Consider the following 19,407-nt stretch of genomic DNA (forward strand, 5'->3'; position numbering starts at 1 on the left):
CTTATTATACTGAGATATATATTAATAACCATAAACCTAAACCTAATTCTCACAGAAGTCGTTTTTCAAACAGTCATGTTCAGATCATGGAGGCCCAGATGGGACATATACCCTTTACATAGTTTGAAGTTGTGTGAAAATGTACTGTAAATTGGTGCCACCTTCTGGATATGTCATAATATTACATGGAAACCACATAAACACTTGTACCAAAATGTTGGTCGTTCAAGGCTACAGTTGACTACTCAAAAGGCCAGTTTTACAATTAAGCACAATGAATTGAGCAATGAATGCAAGAATAAAATCCTAAAATAAAATGTGGCCATGTCCCATGGGGTTACGCAGTATTTACAAATTAAAGAGCCCATACAACAAGATTTTTATATCTCACATTTCCCAAAGCTTTGGTGTCTTTGATTTACCAACAAATAACATAAAGGTACAATATCCCTAGATGGAAACACATTCACGTAACTGCATGCCAAGTATGTTAATTAAAAATATTTAATGTATTTGTAGATATTCAAATGTTTTTATTAAAATAGCTACGACTAAATTTAATATTCGTAGGCTAATACTTATTATAAGCTAAATAATTAAATAAGCTAATACTTATTATAATAAATAAATAAATAAATAACAATTATAATATAATAAATATAAACGATGGAATAATCAGAAAATATGAAAATATTATAATTAAAGCATTAAACACATGTTATGCAATACAAAATAAAATAAATCATTTAAAATTAAATTAATTTAACATTTCACAAATAACCAAAAAAGTGTCTTAATTAAAAATATTTAATATATTTGTAGGTATTCAAATTTTTTATTAAAATAGCCTTAGTCAAAATACTTATTATAATAAATAAATAAATAAATAACAATTATAATATAATAAATATAAACGATGGAATAATCAGAAAATATGAAAATATTATAATTAAAGCATTAAACACATGTTATGCAATACAAAATAAAATAAATAATTTAAAATTAAATTAACATTTCACAAATAAGCAAAAAAGTGTCTTAATTAAAAATATTTAATATATTTGTAGGTATTCAAATGTTTTATTAAAATAGCCTTAGTCAAAATACTTATTATAATAAATAAATAAATAAATAAATAACAATTATAATAAATATAAACGATGGAATAATCAGAAAATATGAAAATATTATAATTAAAGCATTAAACACATGTTATACAATACAAAATAAAATAACATTTAACATTTAAAAAATAACCAAAAAACATATAATTGTATTTAATGCAGTTTATTACAACTAATAAAAATAATGAATGAAATTGAACATTAGCAAAAAGCTCTTGCAGACGGACAAGATTGATAGACAGACGATGTTTGTTATATTCTGCACCTGTCCGCTAGAGGCATTTGTACTAAGCGCGCGCTCTCTAATCTAATCCTCTCATGTGACGTCGGTGAAATGGCGGATCGGGATGGAAGCGACGTCTGTCAGAGTTCCAGCCAAGGTGAGTTTATTTATATAGTGTAAAGTTTGTCCTAAAGTACTATCCCGCTTCCAAACGAGTGTACCAAACTCTCCTCTATGTTTAAAGCTGGTTGGTTAAACTTGTCACGAAATAACACTTTTTTTAACCTCAGAAGCAGCGCGAGCCGGTCAGAGGAAAGGGATTAAATCAGTAAATCAGCCTAAACGCTGAGCCAAAGCACTGCCAGTTGGTGTTTACATCAGCTTTCACGCAGAAATCACCATTAGTTTATGTTTTTATATGACACTGGCTCTGTATAATTAGTTTAAAGGCGTTAAAATGCCGTTGAAGCAGTTTTGAGCGGAGCACCTGTTACGTGCGCGCGCGCGTGTCCTACGCGATCACATCTGATGTTTTATCTCTGTTACTTGTGCTGTTGTGTTATTTGTACAGTGAAATAAATATAGCGAAACCAGCTCAAAATAGTCAGGTGTAATCATACTATCTTAATGGGTTTTGTTTGTTGAGTGTTAAGTGAATCACGTCTGTAAATGTAATTACCCCGCCCGCGTAATCTTCATTCCCCTCTTATTAATATCTACTATAAAATTGTCTTATTCGTCTTAATCCTGGTGACTAAATATGTCTGATCCAACCCATATCACTTCGAAAAACTACTGAAAATATAAATGAGCTAAGGCAACTTGAGGCAACATCAAAAAATGTTATGGCTTGTATGATATGACATGGTTTGTTTCGGACTAGTTTTGTTTTTGTATTAAGTCAGTAAACCATATTAGATTATGATGAATAAAGTTAGACTGATAGTTTGGTCAGGTAGATATCTGTCCATTCATAGATGAACCTTACCCAATTTTGTCTATTAACAGAGATATTACTTTCCCTTTCTGGCTCCAAACTCTACCTCACAGGGTTTATTTCTCAGTTGATTGTAGGCACAGACAACAACAGTGTTACTAGTTAAAGTGTAAGGTTACTGTCTGTTACTGGGGCTGGAGGGGCAAAGATCAGATTCCTGTGCCACCTCCTTCTCTGTTATGAATTGAGAAAAGTAAGATACACAGAAATCGAGTGATAGAGTAGTTGCATGATAGTGTTTTATAGATCAATTTGCTAAATCTAAAGATATTTGATTATTTTCAGATTATCAACATCAGCTCATAACCCTATTGCTTTGCTGATCAATATAAGCATTAAACGGTTAGTTCACCCAAAAATATCCCATCATTTACTCGCCCTCAAGCCATCCTAGGTGTATATGACGTTCTTCTTTCAGCCAAACACAATCGAAGTGATATTAAAAATATCCTGACTCTTCCAAGCTTTATAATGGGAGTAAATGATACGTCGGCTCTTCCGCCTGAACTAGACTTGTGTACGGCCAGTGATTATAGTTTCTAAAGTTATAAATATGGATTTTTTTTTTTTTACAAAAATGTATTGCTTTAATTCAGAAGGCCTTTATTAACCTGTGCGCCATATGGATTACTTTTATGATGGATTGATGCACTTTTTTGGGCTTAATTTTTTTACCATTCACTCCCATTATAAAGCTACTGTAGGAAGAGCCAGTATATGACTTAATATAACTCAGATTGTGTTTGGTGAAAGTAATGTACTCCAAGGATGGCTTGTTGAGAGTGAGTAAATCATGGGATAATTTTCATTTTGAGGTGAACTAACACTTTAACTATCCCTTGTGTATACAGTTTATAGTTTCCAATGTTTTTAAGTAAATTTCTAGTAAATATTGTGTATTAGGGCGTAAAGGAATCAATTGATTGTGTAATATGACTGAAACATGAGGTGTAGATGATGCTGCATCCTTTTCTATGAGAAGCTCTGATGTCGGCTTCATTGTAGCTATGCTAATTGTACCCCCCCTCACTGAATATTTGAATGAGTTAGCATCTAAATGAATCAGACCTTTCCATTTATGAGTGCTTAATGCAAATTTTTTCCATTTATTTGCTCAGGACAGTAAGCAACGTGAATAAATGACACATGAGTATAAATGCATTCTCAGTGTTACCAGATCTAATCTGAAATGGCCACGCAGTTCAAAAGCTGTTAATCTCACTTTCAGCGTTTGAATACTGTATTTAATGTTTGCCAGTAAAGGTGGATCATTACACGAATCTGTTTGCTTATGCAGTTTTATGGATTCGGTACACATACGTTTAGCAGGTATTGGCTTATTCGTGCAACATGCATTGAAGATTAGTGCTATAGTGCATGTTAAGTGTCTCCTATACAGGTAGATGTGTTAAATACCATATATCACACATGAGTTTCTTAACAGAATATGTGGGAATAATTGTGAGTAGAATTTACTTATAATAGCCTTATTTATATTGGTGGTATAGTGGATTAAAGTTACATTAGCGATTATAGTGGTTGTAAGTGTGTGGGGAAAAAATTATCAGATTGCTGTATTTCATTACTGCATACATAGCAATTTTTATGTTTGTGTGTGAGAGTCATATATGATGCTTTCAGTTTGCAGTAGGTCGTAGGTTGATGATCTTTACGTGTCATTCACCTGTTGGCTGTAAACTGACTATCAGCTGTTTCTCATTCATAAACACACATGCCCTTATCCACTGGCAGTAAAGAGTGGGACACGAGCAATAACTTGTCTGATGGATTCAGTAATTTTTAGACTGATTCAAAAAACATAGCCTAACTTTTCCAATTCATTAAAATTGGTATTTTATACAAATGTCTATCTAATAAACAAACAAACAAAAAGAACTGGCTCATTAGTCGTTTGTTTGTGAATCAGACTGTTTGGATTTGCATGCAGCCAGCAAATACAACACAATGGAAGGATGTTGTCGTACCCAATTCTTTTGACTCATCACATTCAATTTGAGCAAACTCGCAGCTCTTTTGATGTTCAAACACTGTTAGATGACTAGGCGATCATCCCAACCCATCCCTAGTTTGAGCATCATTTGTTTGAGGGCATATGTGAGCCGCATCTAGTGTTTAAAGTACAATGTTAAACACACTTCTTCTCACTGCTAAAGGTGCGGTCACATTAGCGGCATATTGGCAAACTTTTGCTGGCAAAAAGGTCCATTGTATGAAGCACAAAGAAGTCACTTTCAAAACAAGCAGCTTTCTGTTGGATATCCCTAGTCTGTGTATTTGTTTGTGAACATTTGTGAGCTAGTGTTGAAATGTCTGAGGCGGGACGACTGTCTTATGGTGAGGTCGGATTTACCGTTGTTTGATTTCCGTGGGCAAAATCCTGTCATTATCATTTCAGTGGGCTATAATTCATCTCTTTCCAGTCCATTTTATCCCATTTCGCGCGCGATATTCGCCGATGTTTAACGCCTCGTGACTAAACAAAGGGCGCCAATGTGAGTGTGCAAACCGGCGCGAAAAACGGCACGCGTAAAAGCGTCATTTTTTAAAAAACGCCTCGGGTTCGTTTTTTGGTTTGACGCGCCGCGTCAAAAACTATCCGACCAATGAGATTGGCGCTTTTGTTCACGTGTCTGGAGCTTGGGGGCGCTCAAACACAAAACGGTCTTGCCGAGCACTCATACGTAATGGCGAAGAAGATACACATCAAGTAGCGTCTACACTGCCGGGAAGAAATAAGACGAGGAAGATGCAAGGCAAGATGATTGTAGAGCTGCTGGTCTCGTTGGTGTCGGAACATAAAGAACTATATGACAAACGCGACAGCGACTACAAAAATCTTGATAAAAGAGAACTGTTATGGAGTGGTTTCTGTTTTACATTAAGTGCCATCTAATGTCAGGGAATGAATTTGCATGTTCACTCGGCTCATCGTCAGTGAAAATTGCTTGGGTGTGAACACAAAAAACGAGTTGAAAAACGCTGGCGAATAACGCGCGCCGATATTCGTCCCGGTGTGTAGGGCCTATAAGGGTGCTCCGATTGATTGGGCACCGACCGTTATCGGCCGATAATAGCTTATAGTTTGATTTGTGGTCTCTATAAAGGCAGATCAGATGACGCAAAACTCGTGAGACAATTTCGAGACAATTTGAGACAATGGGGAGTTCATCATTAGCCTATTATTCTTAATGAATAACACAACAAGTTGTGTACACAGTACAATGACAAATTTGCTTAAATAGACGCTTTTACATATTGCTTTGACACCAAATATTCCTCCATTATCTCGTCAGTCAGCTCCTCACTCTCGTGATATATGAAATCTTACTCATGCTGCTCATCTGTGCTTCAACTCTCGTTCAGCTCACGATTTATTAAGCAGACATGTTCAGTTTTTTAATTGTAGTGACTGTTCTCTTTGAATTGGATTGGATCTGCGCATTCAGCCTTCGACACGTCGACTTTTTGGGACTTTAGCTTCTTCACCGTATCCCCCAGAGTTAGATAAGTCCATATATACCCTTCTCATCTCCGTGCGTGCCGTAACTGACGCACCCACCGCTAGCCTAGCTTAGCACAAAGACTGGAGGTAAATGGCTCCAGCTAGCATACTGCTCCCAATAAGTGACAAAATAACGCTAACATTTTCCTATTTACATGTTGTGATTTGTATAGTCACAGCGTCTACAAATAACAAGGTCACATGAGACACAGCCATCTTCTAACCGTACACATACTGGGAACTATATTCTCAGAAGGCGAAGCACTGCTAATTGGGCGGAGTGAATTACTCCAACTCTGAGCGAACTCTCTGCTCCTCACCACGGCTTCTCAGGTGATGTGAGCAAATCACTCCGCAGAAGTCACATGGTAGGCATACGGCAAAAACAACAACAACTGAACATGGAGGGGTTTGCAATCAAGATGTTGTCTTATTTAAATTTTACAACATGATAATGTGTAGCCGTGCACTGGACTGTGCGTCCTCTGACGCAGCTGCAGAACCGGAGGCTGGTATGCACAGCTTTTTTCCACGCTGTCTCCATTATATTGTAATTTTCTGCTTGTCTGGCATTTTGTAACGACACAGCATTGTTTCGGCAGCGACTTTCAGCATGTTTACTATAACAAAGTCTGACGTTTACATTTTACAAAGTCACACAAACCACGCAAAATCCGATCATAGTGGTCAGACTGAAACGGATTTCCAGTATTACGATTTGAATAGGATTTCAAACCACATATGGATGTAGCTTGAAGCGGATTTTTACATTTCATGTAATTTTTATTTATTTTTTCTTTGCTGTTCACATTAGCTAATTCTGATCGGATTTCAAGTCGGATATGCACAAAAATCGGATTTTGACTGATAGTCTGAACGTAGCCAAAGAAAAAAAATCATTCACTGCTATTTAAGAGGGTTAGTCTATATTTACTTTTTACAGTGAAGACTATGCAGTGTTGTTTTACATTTGATTACTTTCTGTTGAAAAAGTCTGTTCTGTTATTATTATTATTATTATTATTATTATTAATATTATTATTATTAATAATAATAATAATTTTACAGGAATGCTATATTTGTTAAGCTCTAAGCTGTATAATCACCTCAAAAAAAGGGAATGGAATATATTACACATGTTGCTTGCCAATAAATAAAGAGTTGCCAATTCATGATAATCTCTTATTTTGTATGTACTCAAAATACGTTGGTGTTAAGAATAGTTGGCCTATTATTTATTTTGGTGATCGATATCGGCCAATACTGCTTCCAGTGATCGGTAATCATTGATTGGACCCAAAAATCCCGTTCGGAGCACCTTTACTATTCTGTGTGCCATAGCTGTCATGGTGTCCGTTAATCGGCTGGATCACCTTGCTGGTCTTCATACTGAATATTTCAGTAGGAAACAGAGAGCTGTGTGCGTGTGTAAGGCAGTGTTTCAGTGTATTTGTCAGTCTGTGTTACTTTCTCTACAAGGGCCTGAGAGAGAGCGAGAGAGAGAGAGAGAGAGAGGGCGAGACAGACCTGTAGAGAGACAGTGTCAGCATCAGCAACTGGAGCAGTCGTGTCTCTCAGGCTTAAGGAGGAAGAGAGCCGGCCGTTTCTGTGGATTACAGGAGCGTCAGTAAGCTGGGCTGCACTGGAAGAGTTTTGGCTCATCTCTCTCTTTCCTTTCAATCTGTCTTGCCGCATCTTGCAGCTTTTACTGTGTCTGTCACTCTTCCCACCGCATGCTGTATTATCTGAGGAGATTCAGAGGAGATGTGTGGGGTGTTAGCTGTTAGCAGCACTGAGTACTGAGAGAGAGAGGAGAAGAGGGGAGAATGCCGGCCCCCCTCAGGATGAGAAGGGGGGCTTGTAGGTCGGCTATCCCGTCTCTCTCCACCATCGCTGAGGAAGAGGAGGGACAGCGCAGTCGCAAGAGACGCAGGAAAGGAGGAGGTATGTGGGAGGTCAGGATAGGAAAGATTAAAAAAGCTGATACAAGTCTCTCTGGGGTTTTGCTCTCAGGGGTGCTAAGCTAATAATTGGCCTATTAAGATGGTTTGATTGCATGTTTTGGTATCAGCTTTTGTTGTTAAAAGTTGTATGTTTGACTTTGAACTGGTTGGTAGGATCAGATAACGGCATAGAAGTGCAGGGTTAAAGATGTGTGAATATTTATTATATTTTATTATGCTTAATTAAACTTATGATGATAAATTCTGTATAATTAGTACATTTGTTTGTTATTTTGAGAGACTACATGGAATATATCTTTTAAATGTACTTGTCACTATTGTAAAAGTGCAAAAAAACTAAAAGGTGATTTAAAATGGTGAAACTTTGAAACCGTGAATAGTTACATCATCTAAATAATTTCTATACATTTTAGTCTTGATGAAAACCATACAAAGTGCATACAATTCAAAATCTCTTGAGAATTCAGGACAACCTCATTTTAGAGCCCTGAATAATGTGCGTAATGAAAGTGTGGCCTTTAATATTCATTTGCTAATGTTTTGTGTCTGTCTGCATCGGCATTTCTTTTAGTCTATGGCTGTGTGTCAAAACTAAGTGAGCTACCAGCCGAGACAGCAGTTGTGGACATCAAAGATGTGAAGCTTAAAATGGCATTCTAGTTAGGCAGCTCACAAGGCTTTGAGATTGAGACACACCCTTTGCTCTTAACCACTCATGCGTTTGACCTAAATACAAAAATGCTTTGTTTATATTAAAATGGTTTTTTTACTTAGGTTATATTAAAATTAGGGTTTTTTAGTATCCTTGTAAGCTAATTTTTGCTAGTATCTGTGCACAAACACAAATATCATTGTTAGTTTTGTGAGTACAGAGTACAGAAAATTATGTCAGTCTATGGTGAGCGTTAACATCATATCTATTACACTGAAGAGGCGAAAAACACATTTATCCATTTTGAGTGTCTAGTGTTTCAGCACAACTTCAACTGATTAGGAAAAGATTTTTGCTCTCTTTTTTTTTTTGTTAGGTGTGGCTGTTTTGCCCCACCCATTGTCGCCACAGTGGCAGATGACTGTCAAGTTGAACTGGATGTCCTAGGCTGTGGGTGGGTCACATGACCACCGGTAGGAGGAATGTAAACAGCAGCTCGGTTGGCTGACTGGAAGGCTCAACATAAAGGTGGATGCTGTAATAATTATGGATGTAGATTAATGCCAGTATTCAATATTTACATTTCTAAATCTGAAATGACAGATCTCTTTTTATAGAAGAATCATGTAAGCTTTCTAATGACAATTAGCCTAAACCACCTCACATTTAAAATGTAAATCAAACACAAGTGCATGTGGATGTTAGCTCTTCAACCTTTGAGGAATGACTCTTCACATGCTCTGATTTTGGTCACAAGACTGTGCAGTGTGGCTCAGCTGGGTCAAAAATCCCTCAGATCTCAAAACGCTGCCTCACTGGAGCTAATGCTTCTGTTGCTCAACCCTTTCGTCTCCATTGTCCACAATAATATTTGAAGGCAACTTGAGTTTTCCGGTTATTTGTGATAGTATTGCCGAGGTTTATACTGAATGGGCATTTCGGAATATAAAGATAAGAATGAAACGCTCTCTTCTTCACTCAAATTGTCACAGTTTCAGTCAGCATTTGACATTTTTCTTCTCAAATGCTGAATTTACTGTTTATATGGCCTACAAATGCAGTGTTTACGTGACTGTCCAAAGCACAGAAATATGAGTACACGATTGTTTCTGTTGCTAGCTGTAACATTCTGACACCGCATCGTTTCACACTGTACAAGTTTGGCCCTGCAATGCAGGGTTAACACTGCAAAAGTGGTTGGGTTTCATAACCCTGGGTAAAAAGCATTGCTAAACATTGCTAAGTGTGAAACATTCCTTTACCCGGGGTTAAAAGTGGTGTTAGAACGACGATAACCTGAGGTTAAGTGCATTGTGAAAAGTCCTAGAGTGCCTCATTATGCAGTTAAAGTACTCCACATGAACTCATCTCTGCATGTGCAGTGACTTTGGGTCACTTATAATGTGCATTTGAGAACACAGCATGTGCCAACCATCTTCCAAAACTTCTAATGAAAAGCACTTGTAAACCAGCTGTTGTCAACAAGAGAGAAGCTAGTGGTTTTCTACCAAAATAAAAGATTAATGGTTTAATGTTTGAAAATGAAGAAATGTAGGCCTAATTAAGCCATAGGCATAAATATTAGTATTGTTCCACTGAAAAAAAACATTTATTTTTATTTAATTTTTCTTAAATACTTAAATATTATACAGTAAAATAGTAAAAGTGTTTATTTTTTCATAATATTTGATTTTATTTCTATTTAATAATTTAATAATTCTTTAGTTTTACAATAATTGATAAAGGACAGGTATTTGAGCTACTTCTGTTAGCTGTTGTATGACCAGGACATTCCTAGAATCACGCTTGTTAGTATGCAGTTGTCAACCCCAAATACTGAATGTTAACATAGCCTTGTTATTCTTTGTTGGTATGCTACGGTTTCTCTCTTGTTCAATTCCCAAAGTGTTCACTGGATAAACTAGCACCCTGTTGTTTAGCAGGGGAGGAAGGGCAGTAAATCTGGTCAGTGCACTAAATGTGTCTAAGCTGGTCATTGATCACTTGCTGAGAGAAAAACTGCATTCAACATAAGATTCAAATATTACAGACAAAAAGATAGGTCTACTTTATTGATCCCCATGTCAAAATCCAACTCAAAATGACTGTCATTTCACATTGTTTTGATGAGTCATAACTGAGAGGCCTGAATATTTGTTGGCTTAAAATCCTGCAGATGTTGTCACACATGCTCTGGAATAACGAATAGGGCCCTATCTTACACCCCGGCGCAATGCAATGTTTTTTGCTGGTTTCAGCCCGACGCAATTATCATTTTCATGTCCTGCGCCACGTTGTTTAAATAGCTATGCATTTGCGCCCATTTGTGCGCCCATGGGCTGGTCTGAAAACGAGGTGTGTTCTGGCTATTTTGAGGCAACAGAAATAGACTGCGCAATATTTTTTTTTTGTTATTTAAAGAACATGTTATTAATGTGCGCCTATAGGCAGGTCCACAACGCGTGTACACTCTGCTTATTATTAAATACACAGGGACGCACAGCAGCACACAAACATGCCAAATATTAAAATGAAAAGGATTACAATGTAAAAAATTATTATTGTGTACATAAAGATATGGTGGAATCCCATAGATGGTCTGTTAGCACACTTTAACCTCGCGCACGAGCAGATCCGTTTGTGCTCTGGAGACGCGTTCGGCCTTTCCACTATTAAATTCCGTCATGTAAATAGCGAATCTGCCATGGCGCGAGTGCAACTGGCATTTAAAGGGAATGGGATATGAGACTCTGATTGGTTTAATGCATGTAAATCCCAAAACACACCCATTACTCATTATGAGAATAGGGAATAGTGGATGAACTTGCGCCTTGCGCTTTAGACCATGCGCTTAGATCGTTAAAATAGGGCCCATAGTGTTAAATTGCGTTTTTTCTGAATTGTCTTGTACTGGTTGGTGAGGGTAATGCTCTCTCTTCCTCTCTCTGTAAGCTTAGCATTAGCCACTGCTAAGCTGCTCAGATCTCTGAGCCTTCCCGCTCCAATACACTCAAACACACACACACACTCTCACACACATACATACACACTTATCCTGGTGCCATGTGGAGAATTGCACGCTAATCGCTGATCTCTCTCTCTCTCTCTCTCTCTCTCTCTCTCTCTCTCTCTCTCTCTCTCTCTCTCTCTCTCTCTCTCTCTCTCTCTCTCTCTCTCTCTCTCTCTCTCTCTCTCTCTCTCTCTCTAATCTTGCTTTTTTTTCTCTGCACTGCACATACAGCAATCACACACAATTGTGATTTGTAATCTGACTTTTACATGCTCAAAGCGGGGGATCTACTGTCTCCTCTCGATCAGTCTCAGATTGAAGGGGTGTGGTGAAAGTCTCATCCATGTCTCCATCACATATTCCTCTCTTTTATTTGTCAATGAATCAGCACACACATTTTCGTCAGCCTGTGATGGATGTCACGTCCTTTGGACTTTTGTGTATGCGTGAGGCTTGGGTCTGATGTATTGGATTAGGATTTCTTCCTTGGCAATGTAGACGAGTTTTGCATGGGGTTTTCCAAAATTCTCCAAAACCATGAGTGAAATTCAAGGTAAGAGCTGTCAGTGATGTGCAGTTCACTGTTTCTTAGAGCAGGGGTTTAAGCTTTTTAATACCAAGATCCCCCAATTATGAAACTCTTCCTAAAATATAAAGGCTAGGCTATATTTGCATACAGACCCATTTAATATTGTGTGTGGACAAATCGTAAAAGCATAAACAACAATTGGCTATTTTTTGTAATTGTGAAAATTATTCTTTTAAATATATATATTGTAATTTCACAATATAATTTCTGAAAAACATTTTTGTAATGCTTTTCATTTAGAATATGCATATTTTGGTTATTTTTTTTGCTGTTAAAGTGCATTAAAAAAATAAAGTTTTCTGTGGACCCCCTAAACCTTGAGGTCCTCTTTGAAAACCCCTGTGATAAAGAAGTTAACTGATTCTTTGGTCTTGTGTAGGTCATGAAGGTCAACAGAAGTTATTAAGGTTGAGCTTTCTAGCACTAAACGAAGCAGTATGTTTCTCATAAAAATGAAACATGTAAGTGATCAAGTTTAACTGTTTAGTTGAGTTGGTTGCTAACGTTAATCAAACAGAAGGTGCCTCAGTCCTGTTGGAGTCAGGATTGTGTTTGTAGACATGATTGTTTAAAGGCTTGGTTACAAGGTGTGTATAATTTAAACTTCCTTATTAAATAACTCCACCAACAGTAGCTGTTCAGTTTGGATACCTTGCACTCTCCTTCCAGTCTCTTCTGAACTCTTCCCTCTCTTCATTAAAGCTCCAGGTGAAGGGTTGCCAGTAGGGTTGTAACGATACCCTCATGTCACAATTTGATACATATCACGATAGTGAACTCACAATAATATATTATTGCGATACTCTAAAGACATAAGGTAAAAGGTTAACAAAAAAATATAAGAAATAATCGGCCAACTGATCGATTATCAAAATAATCATTAGTTGCAGCCACTTTGAATGAACTGTTTAATTCGGTGTATTAATATTTTGCTCATTGCACCCTCTTTGTGGCCTCAGGAGACAGGCCAAAAGCTTTTTTCCCCCTAACTGAAATTATGCCTCTTAAAGGTATAGCGGAGGATTTTCCCGAATTTTAGAAAAGAACCGCCCTCTCCACTTTTTGAAAAAATGCACATGCGCAACACTCTACCTGCTCCCGAGAGGGAACGCCTATTAAACGGGTGCACGAGAGAGCATGCACGAGCTAATCATAGCTTACATTAACTTTTACTAGCAGTGATTTTAAATGGATTTCTCCAAATAGCATGCCAAACTTTACCTGTCAAGTAGAAACTTCGCGACTGAGGCATCAGTGGGAAGCTCAACCTGTGTTTTGAGCGCACGCCATCGCGTGAATCGTGTGCATGAGCACGTACGATGGCCTTACGTAAACATATCACCAGAATGATCAACGCATTCTCATCCTAGGGCGTCATATACTGATGTTTTTGACATTTCGTCTACATCGAACGCACATGGCACCACAGAGCTTTGTTCGGTTATGGGTAGGTTTAGGTCTGGGGTAGGGTTAGGGTTAGACCGCTAGGAGGCGCCTTCTGGCCCATATCTATCTGCGTCTCATATTGACACTAAAGGGTGCCATGTGCGTTCGATGTAGACGAAATGTCAAAAGCATCAGTATATGACACCTTGGGATGAGAACGGGCTGGAATGATTGACACTTAGGAGGACCAATAGTCTTGATGATCCACCCGGAAAAAGAAAATCCTCCGCTATACCTTTAATATAATTATATAGGGGTGGGCGCTATATCGGTATGAATGTGACTACCGGTATTATGTTGTGCCATGATATGGATTTTGCTATACCGTGAATACCGTTACATATTCGCCAAACCGACAGAGCGCAATAGAATAGGAGCAAAATAATTCTGACTAAAATATACATATTGCTGAAATATTTGTTGTTGGACAATAAATGTGCCATATGTTGAATGTTGAATTTTAAACTACAAGTAAGTGTATTTTTATGATAGCAGTAACTCTAAGGTGACTATTGTAATGGGGGTAATCAAATGTAGGTTAATTAGTCTGTGCTTTTGATTTGTATTTATTTTTATTTTTAGTGTAGTGAATTTAAAAATAAAACAATGTTAGAATGTTAGAATGTAATGTGATTTTTGCACATAATATACCAGAGCCTACATGGTTTACTATATTTGTTTTCACAGCCTTCAATATGAACATTGTTTGTAGGACAACATTGGGCAGGATATGAAATAAAAAAATAAATACAGATATTTTCTTTTAATCCAAGATGAAAAATTGATAAAATACAGAGTTATATACATACCATATACCGCCATTCAACCTAAAAAATACAGAGATATGATTTTTGGCCATATCGCCCAGCCCTATAAATATATATATAATATAATTCAAAAATTTGTATAATAATTCAAATTTAGTTAAAACATGAAGATGTTTGCCATTTACCTGGATTAAATATGTGCCGACTAGAAGACATGTTATTGGTTGCATTTGATTTCAGAGTCTGTCTGCTCACAAACAAGTGAACTCAAGTTCAGCGACACTAGGCTCAACTCTGACCTTTGCCCTTAAAGTCGTATCATCTAACACCTGGGAGACGCTCCTGGACACCATATTCCTTTGCAATGCTACGTTCAGCACATTGTTATTTGTGATGCATTAATCCTAATCTCTGATATTATTTCGGCTGGATTGTGTGCAAATTGGGATGTTTTCCATCTCATTTTGCAGCACATTCAACATTGTCTAGTAAGATGGTAAACAAGCGTTTGGTTTTAACAGGTATTTCTTTCTCTTCCTCCCTTCATATATTATCTTGTGTATCAAAAGCAGTCTCCTGATTTACATAGTATTTATCTGATGCTTTGTCTTCGGACCTCGGCTTCACTCTGACTCCAGCAGTTCTGCTTCGCTACACACACTGGCATGGAAACCGTTCACAAGAGCCAAGATGAACAACCTTGACAGGAGTAGAAAACAAGACTATTGCTATAGAGTGTCACACCGGATGTGTTCCTGTATTTGTGTTTTAGTTTGCATATCTGTCTGTTTGTTTTTATTTGATTATCAGAGAGCCCGAAGGGAGACTACAACTACATAGTCTACATTTCGGCACACTATGGACATTTTTTTTTTTTTGTGAATAAAAAAGAAAAAGAAAAAAGTGATTAATTTGGCTGTTACTTTGTATATATAAAGTATATCGTCAAACATATGAGATATTAACTAGCTAAACAAAGCCTGTAAGTCAAAGTCCAAGAAGTGTTGTTAGCGCGCATTGACTCTATGGGTTAGAGTCTAGGGTTAGGTTAGGGTTACCCTAACTCTATGGGTCTAACCCTGACTCTACCAGTGTCTCATCAGAGATTTTGCATAGTACTACGGTATGTAAATATGTAAGCCTGTATGCCGTCATATCATGAGCCCTGTTCATCATTATCATTCTGCGTATTTGTTGTCTAAACAATCGTTCAAAAGTTTGTGTAACTACCTCAAGATGATGATTTCATTAATGCTGTTTTGCTGCTGTAGATGGTTGGTGTCTGTGGATCTTTCTGTTTGTTCTGTTCTGCCGTCACTATATACTTAACCGGCCTGTTCAGCCCTGCATTCAGGACACAGATTAGTAAGCTAATCAGGCATGGGCCTCAGACCAAAGTTTCATGAGCTGGTATGTTCTGTGCAGGAATGGAGAGAAAATGCTTAAGGGAAAGTCCAAAACCTGCTGGAAGGGGCTCAGCTCATGCATTTTGTGTCTAATCTCTCGAGAGGAAAGATGTGATTGTAACTATGTACAGTAGCCTATCTTTTGTCATCTCAAAAGAATGTATAGACTAGATAACATTGACTTCATTCTGAGATTTTATTGTTTTTGCACCCCTTGGGCATTTGAGTAAATGCTATGCATCAAGTGAAAAGCCTTTACTAGCGAGCTACATCAAGGCAAAATCAGCTGTTCACACAAACACACCCCACAGGTGTCATGTTAAAGTTTCACCGCCACAATAGCCTGAGGTTTGTTTAGATGGTGCACATATCGGATGATTTCAGCCTCGTTTGGCTTCCGTTAGAGGCATTCAACAAAGATCAAACCATTTAAGGTGCAGCGATGTAGGATATGTGTGTAGGATTGTCTTTTGCAAGTGGCGCAGTACAATATGTTGGAGCATGAAGTGTCCATTTCACTTGGGCATGTGGGCTTATGATTCACTGTCAGGTATTTTCTAGGTTAAACACCACTGGGTGCCCCTCACCGATAAGTAATGAACCGCTCACACACACACACACACACACACGCACACACACACACGCACACACACACACACACACACAATTTTTTTGGCTTTACATTCTCTTAGGGATTTATAAACCTGTATTCTGCGTTTTAATAAATCTCAGTAGAGAACTGATGACTCTAGATTAGATTGTATAACTGTAGTATTGAAGTCTGTGTGTGTCTGTTCAGGGCTGGTAGAAACTGAGTGTATTCTGACTGGCTGAAATATGAAACAATGAAGAATTTCATCAATGTCCCTTTTTCTGGAATATAATGATTTCAGAAATTGCCCTCAGTAATCATTTGAGACCTTGCCCATTGTTTGTCTCAGAAAGGTGATATCCTGCGTTTTCGGTAAGTGGGTAAATTGGGTCGGATGGAGTTTGGCCTGGGATAAATCAGGAGCAACATCGTCCTGAAATCTAGAGCAAGTGCCGGCCGTCGCCTCCTCAGGGATCACACACGGAAATAGATTGAATAATATCACAATGGCTCTGCTCCAACGCATAACAAGCTGCCTGTGTAGGCAGTTCATGAATTCAGAGACATTAGTGTGCAACAGATCACAAAACTCACAGTTCTGATCATTTTTATGGTTTCTGAGTTACGGATCAAATCATTTTTTGGATCAGCAAAAAAAAAAAGGGGGGGGGGGGGTAACTTTTCTTTTCATTTATTACTTAAAGTTCACTTTAAGTACTTTGATACCACAGCAAAAACTACTAGCCTAACTAATAAAGTTCAAACATCAAGTGAACAGTCAGTAATAAAATAAGAACAAATACAAAAATGACAAGCTTATATAACAAAGTTACTAACAGTAGTATTCAGGTACAGAGATTTCATAGTTAGGCCTAAATGTAAAATAACACTATTTGTTTACTGTAGAAATTAAATAGGTTCATCTTTGTTAAAGCTGTATTATTTTATTTGATTAACATTAATGACACAGACAACAGCAGGAATATTAGGCTGCCGTCACTTTAAGACCGAATATACTGACACACATCCGGTTTCTTTCTCAACTGTTCACTAATGACATAACCGAGAGAATACTTGTCGAGACGGGTATTTTGACATAATTTTGTGTCCATTTAAGCGCAAATAAATGTGAAAGAGGAATCAATTCGGTGTTTGAGCGCTGTCTGAAACGCATCTTTATCTCTGTGTGCGCGCTTCGACTGTGTGCGGCTGTGCGCAGAGATTACAGCGCGCGAGTCCCGATTTTTGCCTCTTCTTCTGTATTTAAAATCGTTTGAATGTGTAAATTGGCAAGAAAAAACACGTCTAGATGATAGTTTCACTCTATGATGGTTAAACTTAGCAGTTAATCCGCGAATCACATGCGTGCCGAACCCTGAGTCCTGATCGTTGCACCACTACCGAACATTCATTTTTAAATAGCTTTTTGCTGTTTAATATTCACAGATCACGATTCGATTAATTGCTCAGCCCTACTTTTAATTTATTCATCCAAAATTTGCCAAATTCTGTGACATTCTGCATTTTACAGTAAATTCCATTTTTGTCATTGAACTCTTCATGTTTTCCTGTGTATTTCGAGTATTATGTAGAATAGGGTGTTTTTGTTTTTGGCCAATGGTCGTCAATGACTTTTGCTAAAATGCAGTGACTTATGTCTTTGCTTGTTGTGATTGTTTTTGTCCTTTATCCATTCCCCCCTCGTCTAGACGCACCATCTGCCCATAGCTTGTTTATCCCCTCCTCCCCCACAGTGGAATGATGGGTAGCACTCTTTAAAGATCAGTATTGGTGGGAGCCATAATACATGCTATTATGTGGGTGATGTCATGTAAAGGATGGCAATAGTTTTCTTTTTTGCCATTGAATCTTCCTTTTAGGGCTGCACGATATTGAAGAAAAATGCGATAACTAATTAAATAATGCGATATTCGATACGCGATACGATAATGCTTAAAGTGTGTAAAATAAACTTAAATTATCTTTAAAATAAATTTTAAATTATATAACCTGCATGTGTTTCACATTCTTTTTTTGACAAGAAAACTTCCCTACAGCTTCTGAAAGTGAACAGCAGTGTTTTACTGCAGCATAAGAAGTGTTATTTTAACTTCAGTGTAAACCACAGGGTTTAGGGTTTCAGGTAGGCGTACATTAGGTTTATTTAACAACAGAAACTGAATAATTAAATGTTAAAATAAAACACTGCTTAGTTTTCACTGCATGAATTGCTGCTTCTTATTAAAGCTACTAAAGTTATTCAGCCAAGAGCAGTGAGTGATTTTCTCTTTGTCTTTTGTTCATGACCCCAGTTATTGCAAGCTGTTGCGATATGCATATCGTGATATATACATTTGCGATATTTCGATAATTTCGATATATTCGTGCAGCCCTACTTCCTTTACAGCAATCCGATGACTTTTTACTCTCACGATTGCTACAGAAATGTGCCTCATTTCCAAAAGCATCATTTGGGATATGTCAGATGCCTAACCTTAACGGAATTGAGGAACATTGTGCCTGCAATTTCTGTATTATAAGTTTGGATTAAACGAGCATAATGTATAACAAGAAAACATAACTAGGCCTATTATTGATTGGTGTGTGAGATGACGCACACAGCAGGAGACTGATTGGTTTTAGTGCAGGAATCAATAACAGTTTAACCAGATTGCTGATTCTGATGTGCTGTTTGCTTCAGTATCTGTCACTGGTCACAGGATGCTTGCAGATGTAGAGACCTGATTATAGGTACACTACTAACACACTTTCTGTCTGTGGATGGTTAAACATCTCAAGCCATATATTTTATGTTTACCCATGGATTCATAAGCCTATTTGGCATCTGTTTTCAAGGAATTGTTTTTTTCAGGCTGAGATCTGTCAGGTCATAAACCTTCTCACAGTCACTTCCTAAAAGAGTGTGTGAGGGGGAATGATCTCAGGTGCTTAAGTAAATCAACATGATGTAGAGCAAACAACTTTGACTTTTTGCAGCTTCTTTAATACCGTCTTGTGTATATCACTGTGCAAATAAAAAAATACATTTGATGTACAATATGAGACTAGTATGTGTTTGTTTACACCTGTATAAATATTGGATATCTCTTCATG

General features: G+C 37.5%; 1 protein-coding gene across 4 annotated transcripts in view; it reads left to right on the forward strand.

Annotated features, from left to right (window-relative positions):
- The first annotated feature begins 1,407 nt into the window (after positions 1–1,407).
- map7b (microtubule-associated protein 7b) overlaps positions 1,408–19,407 on the forward strand; it is a 41,544-nt gene continuing 23,544 nt past the window's right edge. For 2 of the 4 annotated variants that reach the window (XM_079849959.1, XM_079849961.1), the window contains exon 1: positions 1,408–1,504. In XM_079849959.1, the coding sequence (XP_079706085.1) occupies positions 1,459–1,504 (46 nt within the window). In that variant the 5' untranslated portion in view covers positions 1,408–1,458. Of the gene's footprint in view, positions 1,505–7,392; positions 7,812–19,407 lie in introns of those variants that run through there. The other 2 variants (XM_079849958.1, XM_079849960.1) reach the window with 2 other exon arrangements.

The sequence above is a fragment of the Squalius cephalus genome (genome assembly GCF_949319135.1).
Source record: "Squalius cephalus genome assembly, chromosome: 18".
Lineage (NCBI taxonomy): Eukaryota > Metazoa > Chordata > Actinopteri > Cypriniformes > Leuciscidae > Squalius > Squalius cephalus.